Source organism: Neolamprologus multifasciatus, chromosome 5, assembly GCF_963576455.1.
Source record: "Neolamprologus multifasciatus chromosome 5, fNeoMul1.2, whole genome shotgun sequence".
NCBI classification, from domain to species: Eukaryota; Metazoa; Chordata; class Actinopteri; order Cichliformes; family Cichlidae; genus Neolamprologus; species Neolamprologus multifasciatus.
This window is the reverse complement of record NC_140443.1, coordinates 9,444,339-9,460,951: the sequence shown is the minus strand read 5'-3', so window position 1 is coordinate 9,460,951 and position 16,613 is coordinate 9,444,339. Positions and strand designations below refer to the sequence as shown.

Genomic DNA, 16,613 nt, shown 5'->3' with positions numbered 1-16,613 from the left:
TTGACTCAAAACAATGTATTAACACACCAATGTTTATAGTAAATAGTTTAATCTATCCCATTCATCTTGGTAGCAAATGGCAACAGGATATATTATTGACAGGAGAAACATCATGGCTGCTTGATGGATTTAAAGAGGCTCCATCATTCCCAAACAGGAAAATCACCAGAATTGTGATAAAAATATTTTTTAATCCTGATTGGAGTGATGTAAAGACAGTAGCATACACAACAGAACTGAAATAAAGCACAGAGAAAACAATCTTTATTTCTTTTAATGCATCTGTGCCTTGATTACTTTTTTCACTCTGAATTGCTAGAACAAAATTTTGTAATGAGAAAGATATGACAGCAGTCTCTTGAATCAATTCTGATCTGGTCTTGGAAATAAGATCCTAAACTAAATGATCCACCACCTCAATTGTGACCATGTCGGACACTTTAACAATAGAAACACTGTGAAGCTGCCCGGGATCACGACAGCAATGTACACATGAGGTTTGACCGAGTCGGATGATTGCAGTTCTGTGCTGTGGGCATTTCTTATACTCAAATGTCATCTCTGTTTGAATGACTTAATCGTGCTTTTAAGGCTGCTGGTTAGATGTTTGTGGCAGGATGAAACATTAAGGACTTGAGTGTGTAAAGTGAGCTAAATTCAGACTGGTGCCAGTATGTAAATATTCATCTGATTCATCACATTTCTTGCCACTAAAATATATAATCCAAACTTCAGAGAGATGTTTAGTAAATAATTCAAGGAAGAGATTATTGGTTATTTCTGGAGGAAAAGTGACATAAAAGTGTTTTTGACTTTCAGAGTAGGTCTAATGAAACAGTCTGAACTGTCTGCAGCATTGCTTTCAGGGAAAGTTGTGGTCATTGGCCTTTTTTAAGCTGCTGATAAAAACCAAATCTGGAGTAAAGGTCTAAAAAGTCTACTTGCTTGTAGTTTAGAAAAAGCATGACAGCCTGCTGAAATGAGACTTTGTATCTGGGGTAGTATTCAATGTCTTCTGCTGTTTCTCTCTCTATTTTTTCTGCCTTGTTATCTTCAGTTTTTTCAGAGGACTCAAATGCAGCCTGCAAGGCCCACCATCCCGACGAACACGCCCTCGATACGGCCTGGCTCACAAGCTCCCACAGCAGCCGTCTACCCCACTAATCAACCAATAATGATGACCATGGCACCCATGCCTTTCCCTTCCCCCCAGGCTGCACAGTACTACATCCCACAGGTAAAGAAGTCACCATTATAGGTGCAATTAAGACTACTAAAATAGTTGCTCTATCTATTTATCAATACCATTCTTCAACTCTGATTGGGCCTTACATTTATTTTTAGTTTTCAGCAAAAACATGTATCGGAAAGTTTCCACCAAGAGTATTAAAATCAACTTTTCTGTGTTATTTTAATTTGAAGCTCCGATAAGAATTCAAATAATATATAATGTGTAAATTAGAGCACTTCAGAGGTGGTGTTAGAATGGTTTTATTACCTTTGGAAACAGCTAGGCTAGTTGTTTTTCTGTTGTTTCCATTCTTTGTGCCAACCTCATTCAGTTATATGGTGGCTGTATATTTAATTATTCAAACTTAAAGTGTCAGGAAAACATTTTAGACAGCACCCAGCGATAAAAACGAATGGTCATATTTAAGATTAAAGTTTTTGATTACATAAACAATTGCTTTAAGTGGCCCTAGTGTGCTTTTTGTTATTTTCTGTCATATATATTTACACTGTGATGTACCAAGAAATTGAGCTGTGCTAGTCTGTAGTGGTTAAGAAAGAGATCTCTCAAATAGAAGTGACCTCCTCTCAAGTGTATGTGGTCTCTTCCACAGAGTAGGGCAGTTACTCCTTTGCATTGAAAGCAGCTGCTTAAGTTGTTTTCAGGGCGTTTTGCTGGCGCATCCATGCGGGAGAAGATCTTTGAGCTGACCGAGAGCACACGAGATAGGATGTATTTGTCAGCTAGTTTGGGAATGCCTTTGTATCCACCTGAAGGCATCTCTGCTTAGACTGCTGCCCCCATGACACAGAGTCAGAAGTGTAAAACTCAAGGGATGGCTATACTATAACAGTAGTGGGTGCTTATATAAAAAGTACCCAAAGTTTCAAATAACAAGTTCGGTGAATGCAAATTTTCAGGTATGAGAGCCAAAAGCCCAAGCTTCAAACTGTTCCAAAAAGTTCTGGCTTAAAATAGAGAAGCCCCTCCCACCTGCTGTTGAAATCTTCTGTTTGCAAATGGCAGCCAATCAGAAAAGAAGTGGGCCAAAAGTAATCCGAAAGGGAGGGAAAATAGTTTATTTCAGACAGAGAATGAACAAGGGGATTACTACACGCTCTGGTGTAACATAAATGAGAATTATTTATGAACTGTGCAGTTTAATTCATGCAGAATTATTCCACTAGCATCTAAGAGTAAAACCACATGCTAGGTCTTTATGTCTTTAGCAGAGTATCAGCTATACTCATAGCTCCACATTAGATGTATAAAGTTTGCGCACCAGCAGCAGCATTGCCCTTTGTCTTATGCACGAATAATTTGCGTGTCCTCTGAACAACCCTTAAAGATTCCTAAAAGATCATAATAAACTGGTCTAGACAGAATTCAGTGGATTATTCAAAGGATCATCAAAAGGACCATTAAAACCCATAAAAACTCCCACAAATACTAAAAATTTAAAAAAAAGAAAGGAAAAAGGACCCAAAAAATAAAAGATTAAACCGGTCAGTACGTGTCTTGTTTTCATTGGTTGTCTCTCTCTTTTGTCCTCTATACAGTACCGCCCCAGTACACCCTACGTGGGACCTCCTCAACAGTATTCTGTACAGCCCCCAGGGTCTGGCACCTTCTATCCTGGACCAGGGCCAGGAGAGTACCCAGCCCCATATCGTGAGTCACTAATGCAACACATACACATGCAGTGGTAGTCCCGTACCCATAAAATCTCAGTTAATGACAGAGTAGCACAAACACTCACTAACACTCTTGTGTGCCTACAGTGCTGTGACTGTAAGGTTTAACTAAGATGTCCTTTCTTCTGTTCTTGTTTGTCTTTTCTTGCAAATTCATTCAGATCCCCTCAGGTACCACCCACCTGTCTCACCCTCTGTCCCTGCTCCCGTTCCCACAGCTGGTCCACCCTACTTCCCAGGACAGTCTGTTTACCCCCCGTCACCCCCTATCATAGTGCCTACACCACAGCAACCTCCACCAACCAAGCGTGAGAAGAAAACAGTGAGTATCCTATTAATTCTGTAATTTTTTTTAAAGGGAAAAGTTCACACAATACTTAATTCTTTTTCTGTTTTTTTGGACAAATTTCACCTCTAAGTCAGTTCATACAACATAAAAATAAGAATTTCAACGATTTCACAGTGAAAATTATTCCAGCCAAGGCTGAAATTGTTTTTCTGTTTTTTAATTCACCTGTATGATTTTCGTTCAAAGCCTTTGAAGAAGATTTTGATTCATCTGCAGAAAGATACATTGTCTATCACAAATAAAGAGATGACAGACTACTTCAATAATCTGACATCATTCAGTGGGCATCCTTTACTTAAATATTAAAGATATTTTGTATAACTTTCACAAAATCTTTGTTAGTAACGACACCTATAACTTTTAAGTAAACTGGAATCAGCATCCTGTTGCGCACTTTTGTATAGGTGGGCGTTGGCCAAAACACTCTGGTGACAAGGCTGTAGTTTGACTAAACACTGTTTCCTTTAGGTATGCTTACAGTGGCATTTATTTGTCTCTTTGTCAGCTGGATATGCTTCATTTTTTGTCTCTGGGGTTGGAAACTGGTCATTTGTTGACGTTGGCTGGCCCCTAGCTATGACATTAGCCCACGTCGTATCCTGTAAAGTAGCGGAAGGGAGGCACCCCGAGGATAGAGTGCTGTGAAATAGTATTTGCCCCCTTTCTGATTTCTTAGTTTTTTGCACATGTCACACTTAAAGGTTTCAGATCATCAAGCAAGTTTTAATATTAGACAAAGATAACTAGAGTAAATACTTCCTCTTCATAGAATAGAATCAAATAGCCTTTTAATGTCATTTTACATGTACAGTGAAATTGTGGGGACTCACACAAACTGTGCAGGAAATACAAATAGTAAGACAACAGGAACAAATAAAAACAAGAGGAATATACACAAAACAAGAGGAAGCCACACAAAAGAAGTCACACATTAAAGGGACTTTTTAATTTGTGCCTTTTCATGCTGGAGAGTTGCTGTTTTTAAATGATAATTTCATTCATTAAGGGGAAAAACTGTCCAAACCTACTGGGCCCTACATGAAAAACTAATGGTAGATGTGCATACCTTTTTTCCTCTTAATTAATTAAATCATCATTTGCAAAAGATTAAGGAATCTGAAAGAGGCTGGATACGTTCTCGTTGCACTGTAAATACCATATGACTTGGATTTTCAGGAAGCTGAGACTGTTTTTTTCCATATTTACCTGAAAATCCACTTAGTGGTAACCCGCTGATTCAGGGTTGACTCCAGACTGGTCCTGGGTATTTATTTATTTTTTTTATTAAGGAAACACTTCTATCCCTAAGCAAGTAGTTGTGTCCTTTTGGTCTACTGTTCCTACTTAATTGCATTTTAATTTAAGGTAATTAAGGTAATTCATTCATTCCTTTATGTAAAGAAGGTGTGTTTTCTCTTCACGGTGGAAAGTTATAAAGGAACTCCTCACTGTTTCTTAGGCTACGTTCACACTGCAGACGAAAGTGCATCAAATCCGACTTTTTTGACCCTATGCGACCCATATCTGATCATGGTGTGACAGTGTGAACAGCACAAATCCGATATTTTCAAATCCGATCTGGGTCACTTTCATATGTGGTACTGAATCGGATACACATCTGATGTTTCAGAAAGCGACTGCTGTTTGAACGGTCATGTTTCATTAAATCCATCTTTTACGTCACTGACACAAGACAGATGCCAATTATCAGCGCCGGAGAAGCGCCCAATAAGACATCGCGAACGCTTCCTGGCCATCCCATGTAGATGTTAGTGAAACTGTTGGGAAGACAACGTTTGGAGAAACGTGAACATTTTATTTGTACTGTATAATCTGCAGATTCTGACAGTAATCTGCAACTATCCTTTGAAGCACCGCTCCTCTCTAAAACAGCAATAAGGACAATTATTAGACCGTATGTAAATAACAAAATAACTTTATAACTTAAAGCAAAATTGGGAAACGTAAAGTCCGAAACAAGTCTTTATATTAAGGCCATCAGTCAAACAATACTGTTTGGTCTGGGTCTAAACAGAGCGCGTTGTGTGACGTCTTCTTTTGTGCATGCGGGCCGCTTTGAGGGTTCACGCTAGAGCGCGTTTGCTGTCACATTTTATTTGTAGCGTGAAAAAGCAGACAAAAAATCAGATTTGATCAAAAAATCAGAATTGAGCATTAACACCTGCAGTGTGAACGTAGCCTTAGTTTCCCTCGTCTCTCGTGTGTTTGTGTAGAAGTTCAGTCTACACAAGTCCACCCAACTTTTGATGGTTGACTTGTCCAGCAAGAATCATGTTCAAAAGTACCAGATATTACCGATATAACAATATTCTAGCGTGTACAACATACGTGTATTTGTTGAATTAAAAGCTGGTCATTATATCATCATTTACAGCCAATTTGAGTGTGAGATTCCCTCCAAGTCTGATTCCTTCCTTTCTTAGCTGATAAAATACATCATCTACTGCTGATGCAGGATTGCTGTAAGACTTGAGTGCTTTAGTAAGGTCTGATTTTTTTTCTTCTTCTTTTGTGCCATTGTCCTCCCAGATCCGTATCCGTGACCCCAATCAGGGTGGCAAGGATATCACAGAGGAGATCATGGCAGGGGGTTCAGGGAGCAGGAATTCAACGCCTCCTGTCGGCCCCCCCTCCTCTACACCAACCCCACCACAGGTATGGCTTACTCTGGAACACCCTCACTCACCTCTCACCCGCAGTAGTTACGTAGAAGTATTTAGAGAGGTGGAAGGTTTCATATTGCTTGGTTGCAGTGTGAGCTCTCTGCTCTAATCTCCTCTCTGCCACTGTGTGTGTCAGACAGGATCAGTTTATTCAGCCATCTTGCCCTATCATAAGAAATTAATGAGGGCTTTCAGCCTAGAATGTTACATGCCTGTTGTATTTTAATCAGGGCCAATATTTAAAAGTAAGTCTTTGCACATTCATTATGTTCATTCCCTTGGTTTCTTAGCCTGTTTCTGGCTAAGAAAGAAGTTCAAAAGCTCACATAAAGATAATAACCAAGTTACATTATTATTAAATGCCACATACAGTATGTGTAGATATGGAGGTGGTTCATAACTTGTAAATATCACTCTGCATGTGATAGTCTCATAGCAATAAGTAAGTTTGTTGTAATCTTGTTTAACAGCTCTTGTTAATCTTACACCTGCTTTTCTTCCTTTCACTGTTTCTGTTCATTCACTACCTTTTACAGTAGATTGCATATGTAATTTCTTTATACTCCTACTCCTTCCTCAGAATCCACTCAGGTTGCAGATTCTACTAACTCTGTTCAATCTATTCTTGCACAAACAAACAAAATAAAAAATGGAATTTGTTTGGCATCGTGCTTAGATAAATATGGAAATGTGTTGGTACTCATTCCTGATCTTTACATCGCCGACTACTCATACTGCTGCTTTATAAAAAACGAAAAGTAGCCCTTGTTTTATATGGAAAATCTAGTGTTCTAATTCTACTGACACATTTTAATAAATGGTAAAAAGAAAAGCCCAAATGAGACAGATTCCCTGGATTCTGAATTCTGAGAGGGATGTTAGGACTTCTTCCTCCCTGTGTCCTTCTGTGGATGTTAACAGTGTCTTTCCTCTTTTTCTCTGTCTTTTTGTGCCCCCTCCCAATTTCATTTTTAATGCATCTACCCCCTTTTCGCTGTGCTTTAATTCCGCATCGTCCTGATCTTCTCCTCTCCTCCTGCCATTCCTCTCGCATCCCTCATTCTCCGTCTTTCTGTTTCTCCCGTCTTGTCTTTCATCTCTCCTCTTATTCTACCTCGTTGGACTCCTTATTTTTGCTTAATTCTGCATTTGGGCTTGTTTATTTGTTTGTGTGCGTGCTTGCCTGCATCTTTGTGCCTCTCTTTCTGGTTTTCTGTGTTGCTAGTTTTTATGGCCGCACCCTCATTATCCTCACATTTTCTACCTCAAATCGCAGCAGCCGAGCAGCAGCCAGACTCCGGAGCAGCAGCAGCAGCAGTCGCAGCCTCAGCCTCCTCCACAACAGCAAACCCATCCTGGAAGCTACACGTTGGAGTCACCACAACCACCGCAGTCCCAACAGTCTCAACAGCCCCAGCAGCCACAGCAGCCGTTGACAGCTGTGGCTTCAGACACCAAACCAGGGCCAGGTCTGCCCCAAACGCTTCTTTTGTCCTTAAAAGTCATCTAAAACTCCCCAACACATAGGGGCCCAATCCTATTACACTACATAATACATACATGCATATGTAACTATAGGTATGTACATATGGTAAAAACATGCCATTAGGTGCTCAAAAAATACTAAAGTAATGTAATTGATGAATCAGTGATTTTACTGTTTCATGCATAACAGCAACCAGTGTTTCCCTCTAGCTGTATTTCTTTTGAGATTTTCAGATATTTTAAAGATCACTTTGACATTGCACATTGAGTGCTTTCACTTTCATTTTACATTCAAATAAGTATTGAATCAACAGTGCCTCCTGCTCTTCCTGTAAATACCTGTAAGATTTGACAAGCTTTCACGGGAATTTCTCTGTTAACGATATCGTGTGCAAATGGTTGAACTTTGGTCTCTCTGGTTTGTTTTTTAATTTTTTTATTTGGTAATGTTTTAACACAAAAGTGTGTTAATACATGATTCTGATTGGACAAACCTTGAGCTTTGCTAACTGCATTCTGAAATCATTTTCCTTCCTCCTCTTAGATGACTTGCCAAAATTGGAGCCAGTTGCCCAGAAGTCTTCCTCACCTGGGCTTGTGCAGCCTGATGCTCCCTTGGAGAGACTGGAGGCCAACACTCCTGCATCTGAGCCCTCTCCTGCTCCCGAGCCCGAGCTTCCCTTCCCTGCTTCTCTGGCACGGCCCGTCACTCTCCCAGTTGCAGTCGCCAACACTAGTGAACGTCCCTCAACCAGGGAGTCCACTACTTCAGCATCTTCTCACAGCGCCTCCTCCTCTGCTGGGGAGAGCAAGCCCTCTTCGGCACCACCTCAGATGCCCAACACAGACAAGCCTCTTTTAGATGCCCCACGAACTTTAGCTGCCTCTCCATTGCTGGCTCCCAAGGCTTTGAACGGCCTTGCAGACTCTGGGACTGAGCTGGACACTCAAGCTCATGAGCCTTCTCTCCAGTCCCAGGCATCTGCTCCTGCTTACAGAGAGCTCTCCTCCTCTCAAACGTTGCCCTCTGATGTGAGGCCAGAGGTGCCCATTGCTGCTACACTCTCCCCTATGGCACCTGTGGCTGTGGTGCCAGTCACCCTGACCTCAAGCCCCGTCCCAACTCTGCCAGTTATGCTCCCTCCTGGCCTTCCGCCTCTAGTGCAGGCCACAGCGGAGGCTGATGAGCTGAGCAAGTCCTTAGACACTAAAGACCTCATCTCTAGAGGAGGGGCAGAGGCACACGTTGGTGTTACTGACAGCAAAACAGAGTCCCAGCAACAAGCGCTCACCAGGAAGAGTCCTATTACGGGTACTGAGTCCGTTTAAGTTCTTGATTGCATGTGGCATTTTAAAAGCGTGCTATAAACTAAGTGGCAGTGACATGCCAATGAGTGGCTGTTTTATGAGTCCATTACTGTTTTATGATGTTATACATAAATAGCTGAATTAAGTGGTCCTGTTGGGCACATCCATAAGGCACGTTTTTGCAGATAATCTCTTTTCAAACACTGTGCTAAAATAGCTGATCCTCAGTAGTCCACAATCAAACAAAACATAACACAGGATAAGGAAAGGAAGTCAAGTCATGGAAATTAGAGGAAATATTTTTTACACTTTTTTGTTTCTACTTGTTTGGTAGCAAACACGGCTTTTTATGAAATCTTCATTTATTTTGAGTGGCTGAATAAACTGAGGGTCATGTTCGTGTCACACCGTCTCGGCATTGCACCCACTGAATGTCGACTTTTTATTTTCATTTCTCTCTATGAATTGTGTTTGTTTTAACTGGATCTGGATGCAGACTTTTAGCTGAAATAAGCAAATTCAGCCCGTCTCCCTTTAACTCGGTTTTCTTCTGGTTGTCAAAATGTTCAAACTGAAGGTTAGAGCCATATTAAGGACAGCTCCTCTCTTTGAAATCATAGAGACAGTAGTAAAAACTGCCTGAAATGGAGCATTGATTGATAGTTTGATAAAACATAATGGGTTTGTAACTTGAGTAAAAAGATGCTTTTCTTGCCATCATTCTTACTAAATCAAATTTACCTTTTAAATCCCTCATGACTTGCTTGTTTACTGACTGGCTACAAGTGATCTTAAGTTCCTGCGTTTCTGTTTCCCTGTAGTTAATCAGACTGCTTCTGCAATACCAAAGACCCGGAGAAAACCAAATGAAGGGACCTCTACTGGAGATGCACCTCAAAATGTGGATGAGGTAAGAAGTTGGCCTCTTAGCTCATAATTCAGGATGAAGAGAAGAAAGAAAACCTAGGTATTGACCTTGACATCAAGTTGTAGATTATTTTTTATTAGCCTCTGGAGATAAGTGGCTTATAGTCTGTGGACGAATAAGCAATCAATAATTTTTTGAGATACTGTGATATTTTTTTTTTCTCCGAAATAGTTTTTATTTTGTCTTAATTGATTTTGGAGTAGTCCTGCAAAGTGTTACAGGAATGTGAGAGGGAGAGAGGAGGAAAGGCACAATTTGGGCAATAGTTCAAGTGGAAAATGTTTCCACATGTGTGGTTAGGGAAGCAGACATAAATGACTTTGGGGTGTTGTTATCGTCAGCAAGGAGTTATCCATCATCTCCACTGCTCAGCCAGTCCACTGCATGTAAAACCATCTCCGTTCCACTCTCGTTTCCTTTCTTTTATGGTTTTGCACAGGCTTGTTGCTGTGGCGGAGTTCTAACACCGCCAAATACTGGCCAACAAATAAAGGGCTTTAAATAGCTTATTTTTAGTCTATGCTGAACAGGTTTTATGAGCCGTTTTATGCAAAAAACCAAAAAGTCACACAGAGAGGTTTTAAACATAAAACCTTAGGAGTGTAGATAATAAATAAGCCTAAAAAAGTTCATTATGTGTTTCTGTTCTCAGATCATCTCAGTGCTGGAAGCCAGAAGTTTATATGTAAAAATAGAAGGTTTAGTAACAGATACATTAGTATAGTATACACAAAGCACACTAGGAGACAAACACAAAGAGGAAAAGAGGAGAAAAAAAAAGAGGAAACCCTTTACACTGACTAAAAATTTTGTGGTGTTTCAGAGTGGTGTTTCCCTGCCATGTATAAGTGGTGTTTCAGAAAATATCTCCACACCTTTGGCACTGTTTGATTTGAATGTTTTTAGGTCTCTGATGAAGGTTATACCCTGTGTGTAGCTGTCTTGTACCATGTCCTAGCATTGTTGTTTTCCCTTCCCATGCCACCTGCTGGGCTGTGCTCACACTGCACTAAGCTGTCTGAGTACGCTTCAGTGTGTTTCTACATCTAAACTTTTGTCTGGCACCCTTGCTCCTTTTCTTTCACGGTCAAGGTTTTTTAAGAGGTTGATTTTAGACAATTTTTAGAATTGGTGACACACCTTGTTCTAGATTTGTAAACTTTGATGAAGGTAGCTTTTAAAGCATATGAGTCCCATTCTCATGAATAGCAGTCACACTGCATGCATACCTTGGCCAAGTTCAGCTGAACCGCTTAATGTTGTTTGGGTTCTGCATGCAGCAATCACACTAGTGAAATGAGATATATTGTCTGGGTGAAATGTGCTGCTATTCCCTAAGACTGCATAACTAGCCAAAAGAAAGGTGAAGAATACAGCGGGTTGTTTACTAAACAAGCTTTTCCCATACATCAGCCAAGAGTAAAAAGGTTACATCCTTATATAATAACCAATGGGAATTTATATTATAATACAAGTATTATAGTTGAGTTGATGGTAGACTGTATTTGTATTTTAATTGTTCTGCTGTATTACTCAGAGGAAGTTCAGTGTTTCCTGTTGTGCTGTTTATGTGCATAGATGGCGTTTGAGTCTCCACGATGAGGACTGCTAAAAGCACTGGGCTATTCAAATTCTAGTTAAATGACTATGGGGAGAGGGTAAAGGGGAATAAATGATACCAGCAGGATGTCTTTGAACTCTGTCACCATTTGTTGCAGTCTGTTAAAAGCAGCATGTTGTGCTTCAGTTTTTACATTTTCTTTCTTTTATGAACTATCGTTTTAGTGTGTAATATGTAAGGGACTTCCAGATATTTATTTTACAGTAAATATGTATTTTTTTGGGGGGGTGGGGGCAGTTGAAACCTGTAAAATAATTTCAGAGAAAGCTGCAGAACAGCGGTTTCTCTCAACAGATTTAATATACTGGTCTATCCTGAAAATAAACAGGTAGACCTTAATTTAATCAGTGAATACCCATTTCAAAGCTAAGCTTTCATGTACAAGTGTGCCCTGCAAGTACGTTATAATTAGACCTTAAAAATATATGTTTAAATGTAACCCTAACTGTAATTTGAACACGCTCGGACCTTAATGGAATCTTGCCTCCTCATAGGATGAGTCTAAGCCAGTAGATCAGCCTGCTGGAGACCAGGCTGTGCAGTCAGCTCCTCTGAGCAGCAGCCCAGCACCCCTACCATCAGCCTTCACCTCTACCCCTGCTCCTGCTTCTGGTAGCAGTCCAGAAGCTGATGGAAAGCCCACTGCTCCAGAGGAAAATGGTGAAGCAGAGTTGGAGCCAATCAGGAACGGTGCAGGCCACACCTCGGAGACGGAGAGCAGCGACAGCGGAGCCACCCCTGGAGACAAGGAGAACTCCACCGGAGCTCCCCCAGACATGGAAGGTGAGAAGGACCTCAGTCTGTGTGAACAGTGTTTTCAAATGACCCAAGGCAAAACTGAAATCCAGGGAGCAAAGGATGGAGCTTTGCATTCACAAATAAAAATATTTGTCTTTATATTTCTATATTTAGAGCTGCCTCTAAATGAAAAGCTCTGCACTTCTGTCTGTTTCTCATATCTGTTTATCCTTTTTTTTCCCCTTTACTTTCCTCTTCAATCCTGCTTGGCTGTCCAGACCTGACTGAACCCAGTGGGAAACGTCAGTATAACAGAGAGTTTCTGTTGGGCTTCCAGTTCATGCCTGCCTGCATACAGAAGCCTGAAGGGCTCCCACCGATCAGCGATGTGGTGCTGGACAAGGTAAGCTACAGATAGCCCAGCAGTCTTGCAGAATTCATAAAGCTTTAAACAGCCTGACATCTGTGTAGATAAATAGATTGTTGAAAATGTTGTCAGGTTTTTATTTTTTTATTTTTGTAGATATGTGGCCTTGACAGGCCCATCTCTGTTGTCTTGGGCTAACCCCTCCTTCATTTTTTTCATTATTGTTATTTATTCCCAGAGCCAGACTTCTTGTTACCAGACTTCAGCTGACATTTAGTTAAAATCCCATATGTATCACCACTCTCTTATCACTTAAATAATTCAGTGACAAAAAAAATAATAGGTTTTGGGCATCTTTATCTGAGGAGGGGATATTGATGTGTGCGTTATAAAGGTGCTCAGCGAGTCTTCAGGCCTCAGAACAGTAAGAAGCAAACAAAACAAAAGCAGTTTCTCATTTTAGTTGGAGGACTTTGATGGTGCAATTATTAGTATTGTCACCTCACAGTAAGAAGGCTCTTGGTTTAAGCCTCCTTGTTGGTTGGGGCATTGCTGTGTGGCATTTGTGCCTGCATGAAGTCCCTGTGTTGGTTTTTCTTCCCACACAGTCCATAAATATACTTGGTCGATTGGTGTTTCTAAACTCGCATTAAGTGCGTATGTTAGCATGTGGTTGTCTTTGTTAACGCTGTGATGGACAGGTAACTTATCCAGGTCATATCCCCCTGCTTGGATGAGGAGCTAAGAAAATGAGTGGATGGTCTTCTCTCCTCCTAAAGCAGGCTGTAGTGTGGTAGCTGGAGGCCCATGGTGGTCATGAGGTGTATTAAATTTAGCTCTCGCTTTGGCAGTGCTCGAAGCAAGAGCTGTCCCTTTCGCTATCGATGGACTTTCGGGTGATCTGCAACTCTCCTAAACCGTACGAAGGAAATAAATGCAGTATGATGTGGTTCTGCTCTCTTCAAAGTCACCAAAGGACTGCAGCAAAATCTAAAAGACTGGAGTTTAAATAGCTTACACCAGTGAATGACGAGTCTTGATGGTCTCCAGCAGCATGTATTTGAAAATAAGCACAGTTGCACTCACGGCAGGGGCTGGAAGAGGTGTGCTGCTGACCCCTGATCTGAAGGTATTAACAAATGTTCTCCATGATGTAGACTAATTCCAAACAGTCAACTCTATCTCATTGATCTGAAAAATATTTGTGGTTTCAGCTTCTTAAACGTGAAGTTCAAAGCGTTGTGCATTTATTGTCATTTAGGTTTTAGACTGTTGGTCGTGGGAAAAAGAACAGACGTAAAACACAGAAATCACAGCAGGCTCTGGGCATTATTCATAATGCCATTGTTTTTAAAAGATTAAAAAATAATGGTGCTGAAAACAATCATTAATTGTAGCATTAGTTTCAAATCAACCTTTTTTTGTGAAATGGCTGAAAAGGATTTTTTTAAATCACATGTCAACAGGCGACAGACGTTGTTTTAGTTGTGAGTTTCTGCGTTGGATCAAAGATGCAAGTTCGGTTTGTTGCTCCGATCCACACATATGTATGGGTGGAGCATATGGCCTGCAGAAATGCTGTTTTGATTAAAATCACATTGCTATTATGTCATACTTGGCAGTGTCAAGAGCACATGCCCCTCCCCCATCTCTCAAAAAAGAACAACCAGGCCGGCGAACAGTTGATTGGTACAATCCCAAAGTCTCATTTTCTCTGTGGGAGAAAGTGAAATCTCACTGGAAAAGAGTCAAGAGGAAGTCAAGGACAGCTGAAAGACAAAGAGCTGGATTTGTTCTTCTCTCCTCCCCCACAACTATCTCGCTCTCTCCTGCGTTCCTTTCTTCTGTCCTCCCCTTCCACATCTGGTTCTGACTTTTCTTACTGTGCGGCCCGCAGAACAAGCCGAGCATAATTTATTACCGGTGCTAGAAGAACATATAAACCGTAGACTGATAATGTAGTATGACTGTCATTTATTGGACGCCACCTTTAAAAGTGACTACCGGGTTAGAAATTCATCCTTCCACACACACAAACACACAAACACACTCACACACGCTTATTAGGCTCATCTTGCCCTGTTGCCAATATTACCAGATTACCAGGGTATCACTGCTCCCCCTGCTGTTAGGGTTACCCCGTGTGTTTATGTGTGTCTATGTGTGCGTTTGATGACATATTCTGTATGTTATGTTTCATGCAGATGAACCAAAACAAGCTGCCGTCTCGAGCGGTGGATTCCAGGGTGATTTCCAGAGGACCCGATTTCACACCTGCTTTTGCAGATTTTGGGAGACAGATGTCTGGAGGACGAAGCTCTGCGGTGAGTCACACATGTACTCGCGCAAGCTGCCACAGTCATTCATAAAATCCCACTCACACTGCTTCTACTCCAGTGTTCAGTGTAACACAGTTAGTTGTACACTTGTCAAGACTGAATTAACCTAATCAAGTGTGCCCCTATTAATAATCCATAGGGTTAATACAGTGTTTCTTACAGGTTTGGGTTGCACCCACGTTTGTCTGCATTCTATGTTAACGTTCACTGCAGCATGAGAGATTTGCTTAAGGGCAGGGTTTTGTATCCACAATGGAAATCTTAAAACGGAAAACCTATAGCTACAAGATCAATATATGAGACTCGATGTGAAAGGTTAACATCTTCAAGTAAACTATGGATGTTGAGCATGAGGCTAAAATCTAACCTAGCTGAGTGGTTTGTCAGCTAGCTGGATGTTGATAAGTTAAAAGAATACAATATTTTAGAATCTATATAATATATTTGACAATGTTTTTTATTTTCTTAGTTGCAAATATTTTATTTCTCCATTACTTTGTGATAAATTAATCATTCTTAAATTATAGTAATTAAATTTAGTAATTATAGTACGGTGTTAAATCAGTGCTATTTATTGATTTATTGATATATCTATTTATTGATTAGTACAAGGGTAATATCTCTGAAACAAAGTGTAATAGACTATAATTTGATTTAGCACGTCAATACATGACAGTGGCGGAATATAAGCTTAACATGCCAACGCACAAGTATATATGCAAACAAAACCTCAGCCGCTACTGTGGGGATTCAGTGCAATATGCATTATAATCAGATGCCTCTCCCATGAGTCTCCCATTCCTCGATACACTCCAACTTCACTATCTTGAGATATAATTGGCAGGAACCAGCTCTCCACCTGCTGCGGGTCCTCTATTAACTGTCACTAGTTGTGTTTGAGTCCATCCGATTGCAGGATAAGATCCTCTCTGGAAAAGCAGCTGAATGATCCAGAGGATCGCCACAATAGCAACCTGGCTAAGAAGCTAGCCAGCACGGAAAACACAAGACAGGAAGTGGTAGGGCTAGCTGGTCAGGTGCATTTGAACTTTCAAAATAACAATGGGAGGAACTTCCACTGGCAAGTCAATCACAATCAAATGAATAAAAAAATGCTAAAGAGAGTCACGGAAAATACTTGGGTGGTTTGTAGCCACCGACACACTGCAGTCTATTTAAACAGAGCTGGAATAATTTATACTTCTATGAGTGCCTCCTGGTAGTCGTGTTGTTTGTGTCCTATTGTTTTTCCTATTTCCTATTATTTTTATTATTTTTTATGTAATTAAGTCATGTCATTAGCAATGTTAACTCTCTCTTGATTTCTTTCATTATATTCACAGATAATGAGCATTGGGCAACGACGGCCTCCACCCAGGAAGATCATCATGAACGTGGTGGTGAATGATGATGTTCAGCTAAAAAAATCAGAGAATGCCTGGAAGCCTGGCATGAAGAGAGAGAGCCTCGCAGAGGATCCAGAGATTCAGAGGACACAGGCAGGGCCAAATATACCATACACAGCCAGCAAAACACACAAAATAATACAGCAAAAATTAGCCGCCTAAATAATTAAACCTACCACTAAATGAACTCACTCAATATACAGTGTCTGATTGATAAGCTGAGTTATTAAGTTCTATTTATGATTGAGTGATGGCTTCCCTACAGGAGCTCTTCAGGAAAGTACGGAGCATCTTGAACAAGCTGACGCCTCAGAAGTTCAACCAGTTGATGAAGCAGGTAACAGACCTGACCATCGACACAGAGGAGAGACTCAAAGGCGTCATTGACCTGGTCTTCGAGAAGGCCATCGATGAGCCCAGCTTCTCCGTGGCTTATGGAAACATGTGCCGCTGCCTCGCCACG

General features: G+C 40.8%; 1 protein-coding gene across 19 annotated transcripts in view; it reads left to right on the top strand.

The window, feature by feature from the left end:
* eif4g3a (eukaryotic translation initiation factor 4 gamma, 3a) overlaps positions 1-16,613 on the top strand; it is a 70,585-nt gene that overhangs the window by 34,486 nt on the left and 19,486 nt on the right. For 13 of the 19 annotated variants that reach the window (XM_085159970.1, XM_085159978.1, XM_085159973.1 and 10 more), the window contains 12 exons: positions 1,058-1,237; positions 2,791-2,902; positions 3,087-3,247; positions 5,825-5,950; positions 7,184-7,427; positions 7,988-8,755; positions 9,573-9,661; positions 11,795-12,083; positions 12,317-12,441; positions 14,610-14,729; positions 16,088-16,243; positions 16,416-16,613. In XM_085159970.1, coding sequence (XP_085016096.1) covers positions 1,058-1,237; positions 2,791-2,902; positions 3,087-3,247; positions 5,825-5,950; positions 7,184-7,427; positions 7,988-8,755; positions 9,573-9,661; positions 11,795-12,083; positions 12,317-12,441; positions 14,610-14,729; positions 16,088-16,243; positions 16,416-16,613 — 2,568 coding nt within the window. The remainder of the gene's footprint in view (positions 1-1,057; positions 1,238-2,790; positions 2,903-3,086; positions 3,248-5,824; positions 5,951-7,183; positions 7,428-7,987; positions 8,756-9,572; positions 9,662-11,794; positions 12,084-12,316; positions 12,442-14,609; positions 14,730-16,087; positions 16,244-16,415) is intronic. The other 6 variants (XM_085159974.1, XM_085159988.1, XM_085159987.1 and 3 more) reach the window with 3 other exon arrangements.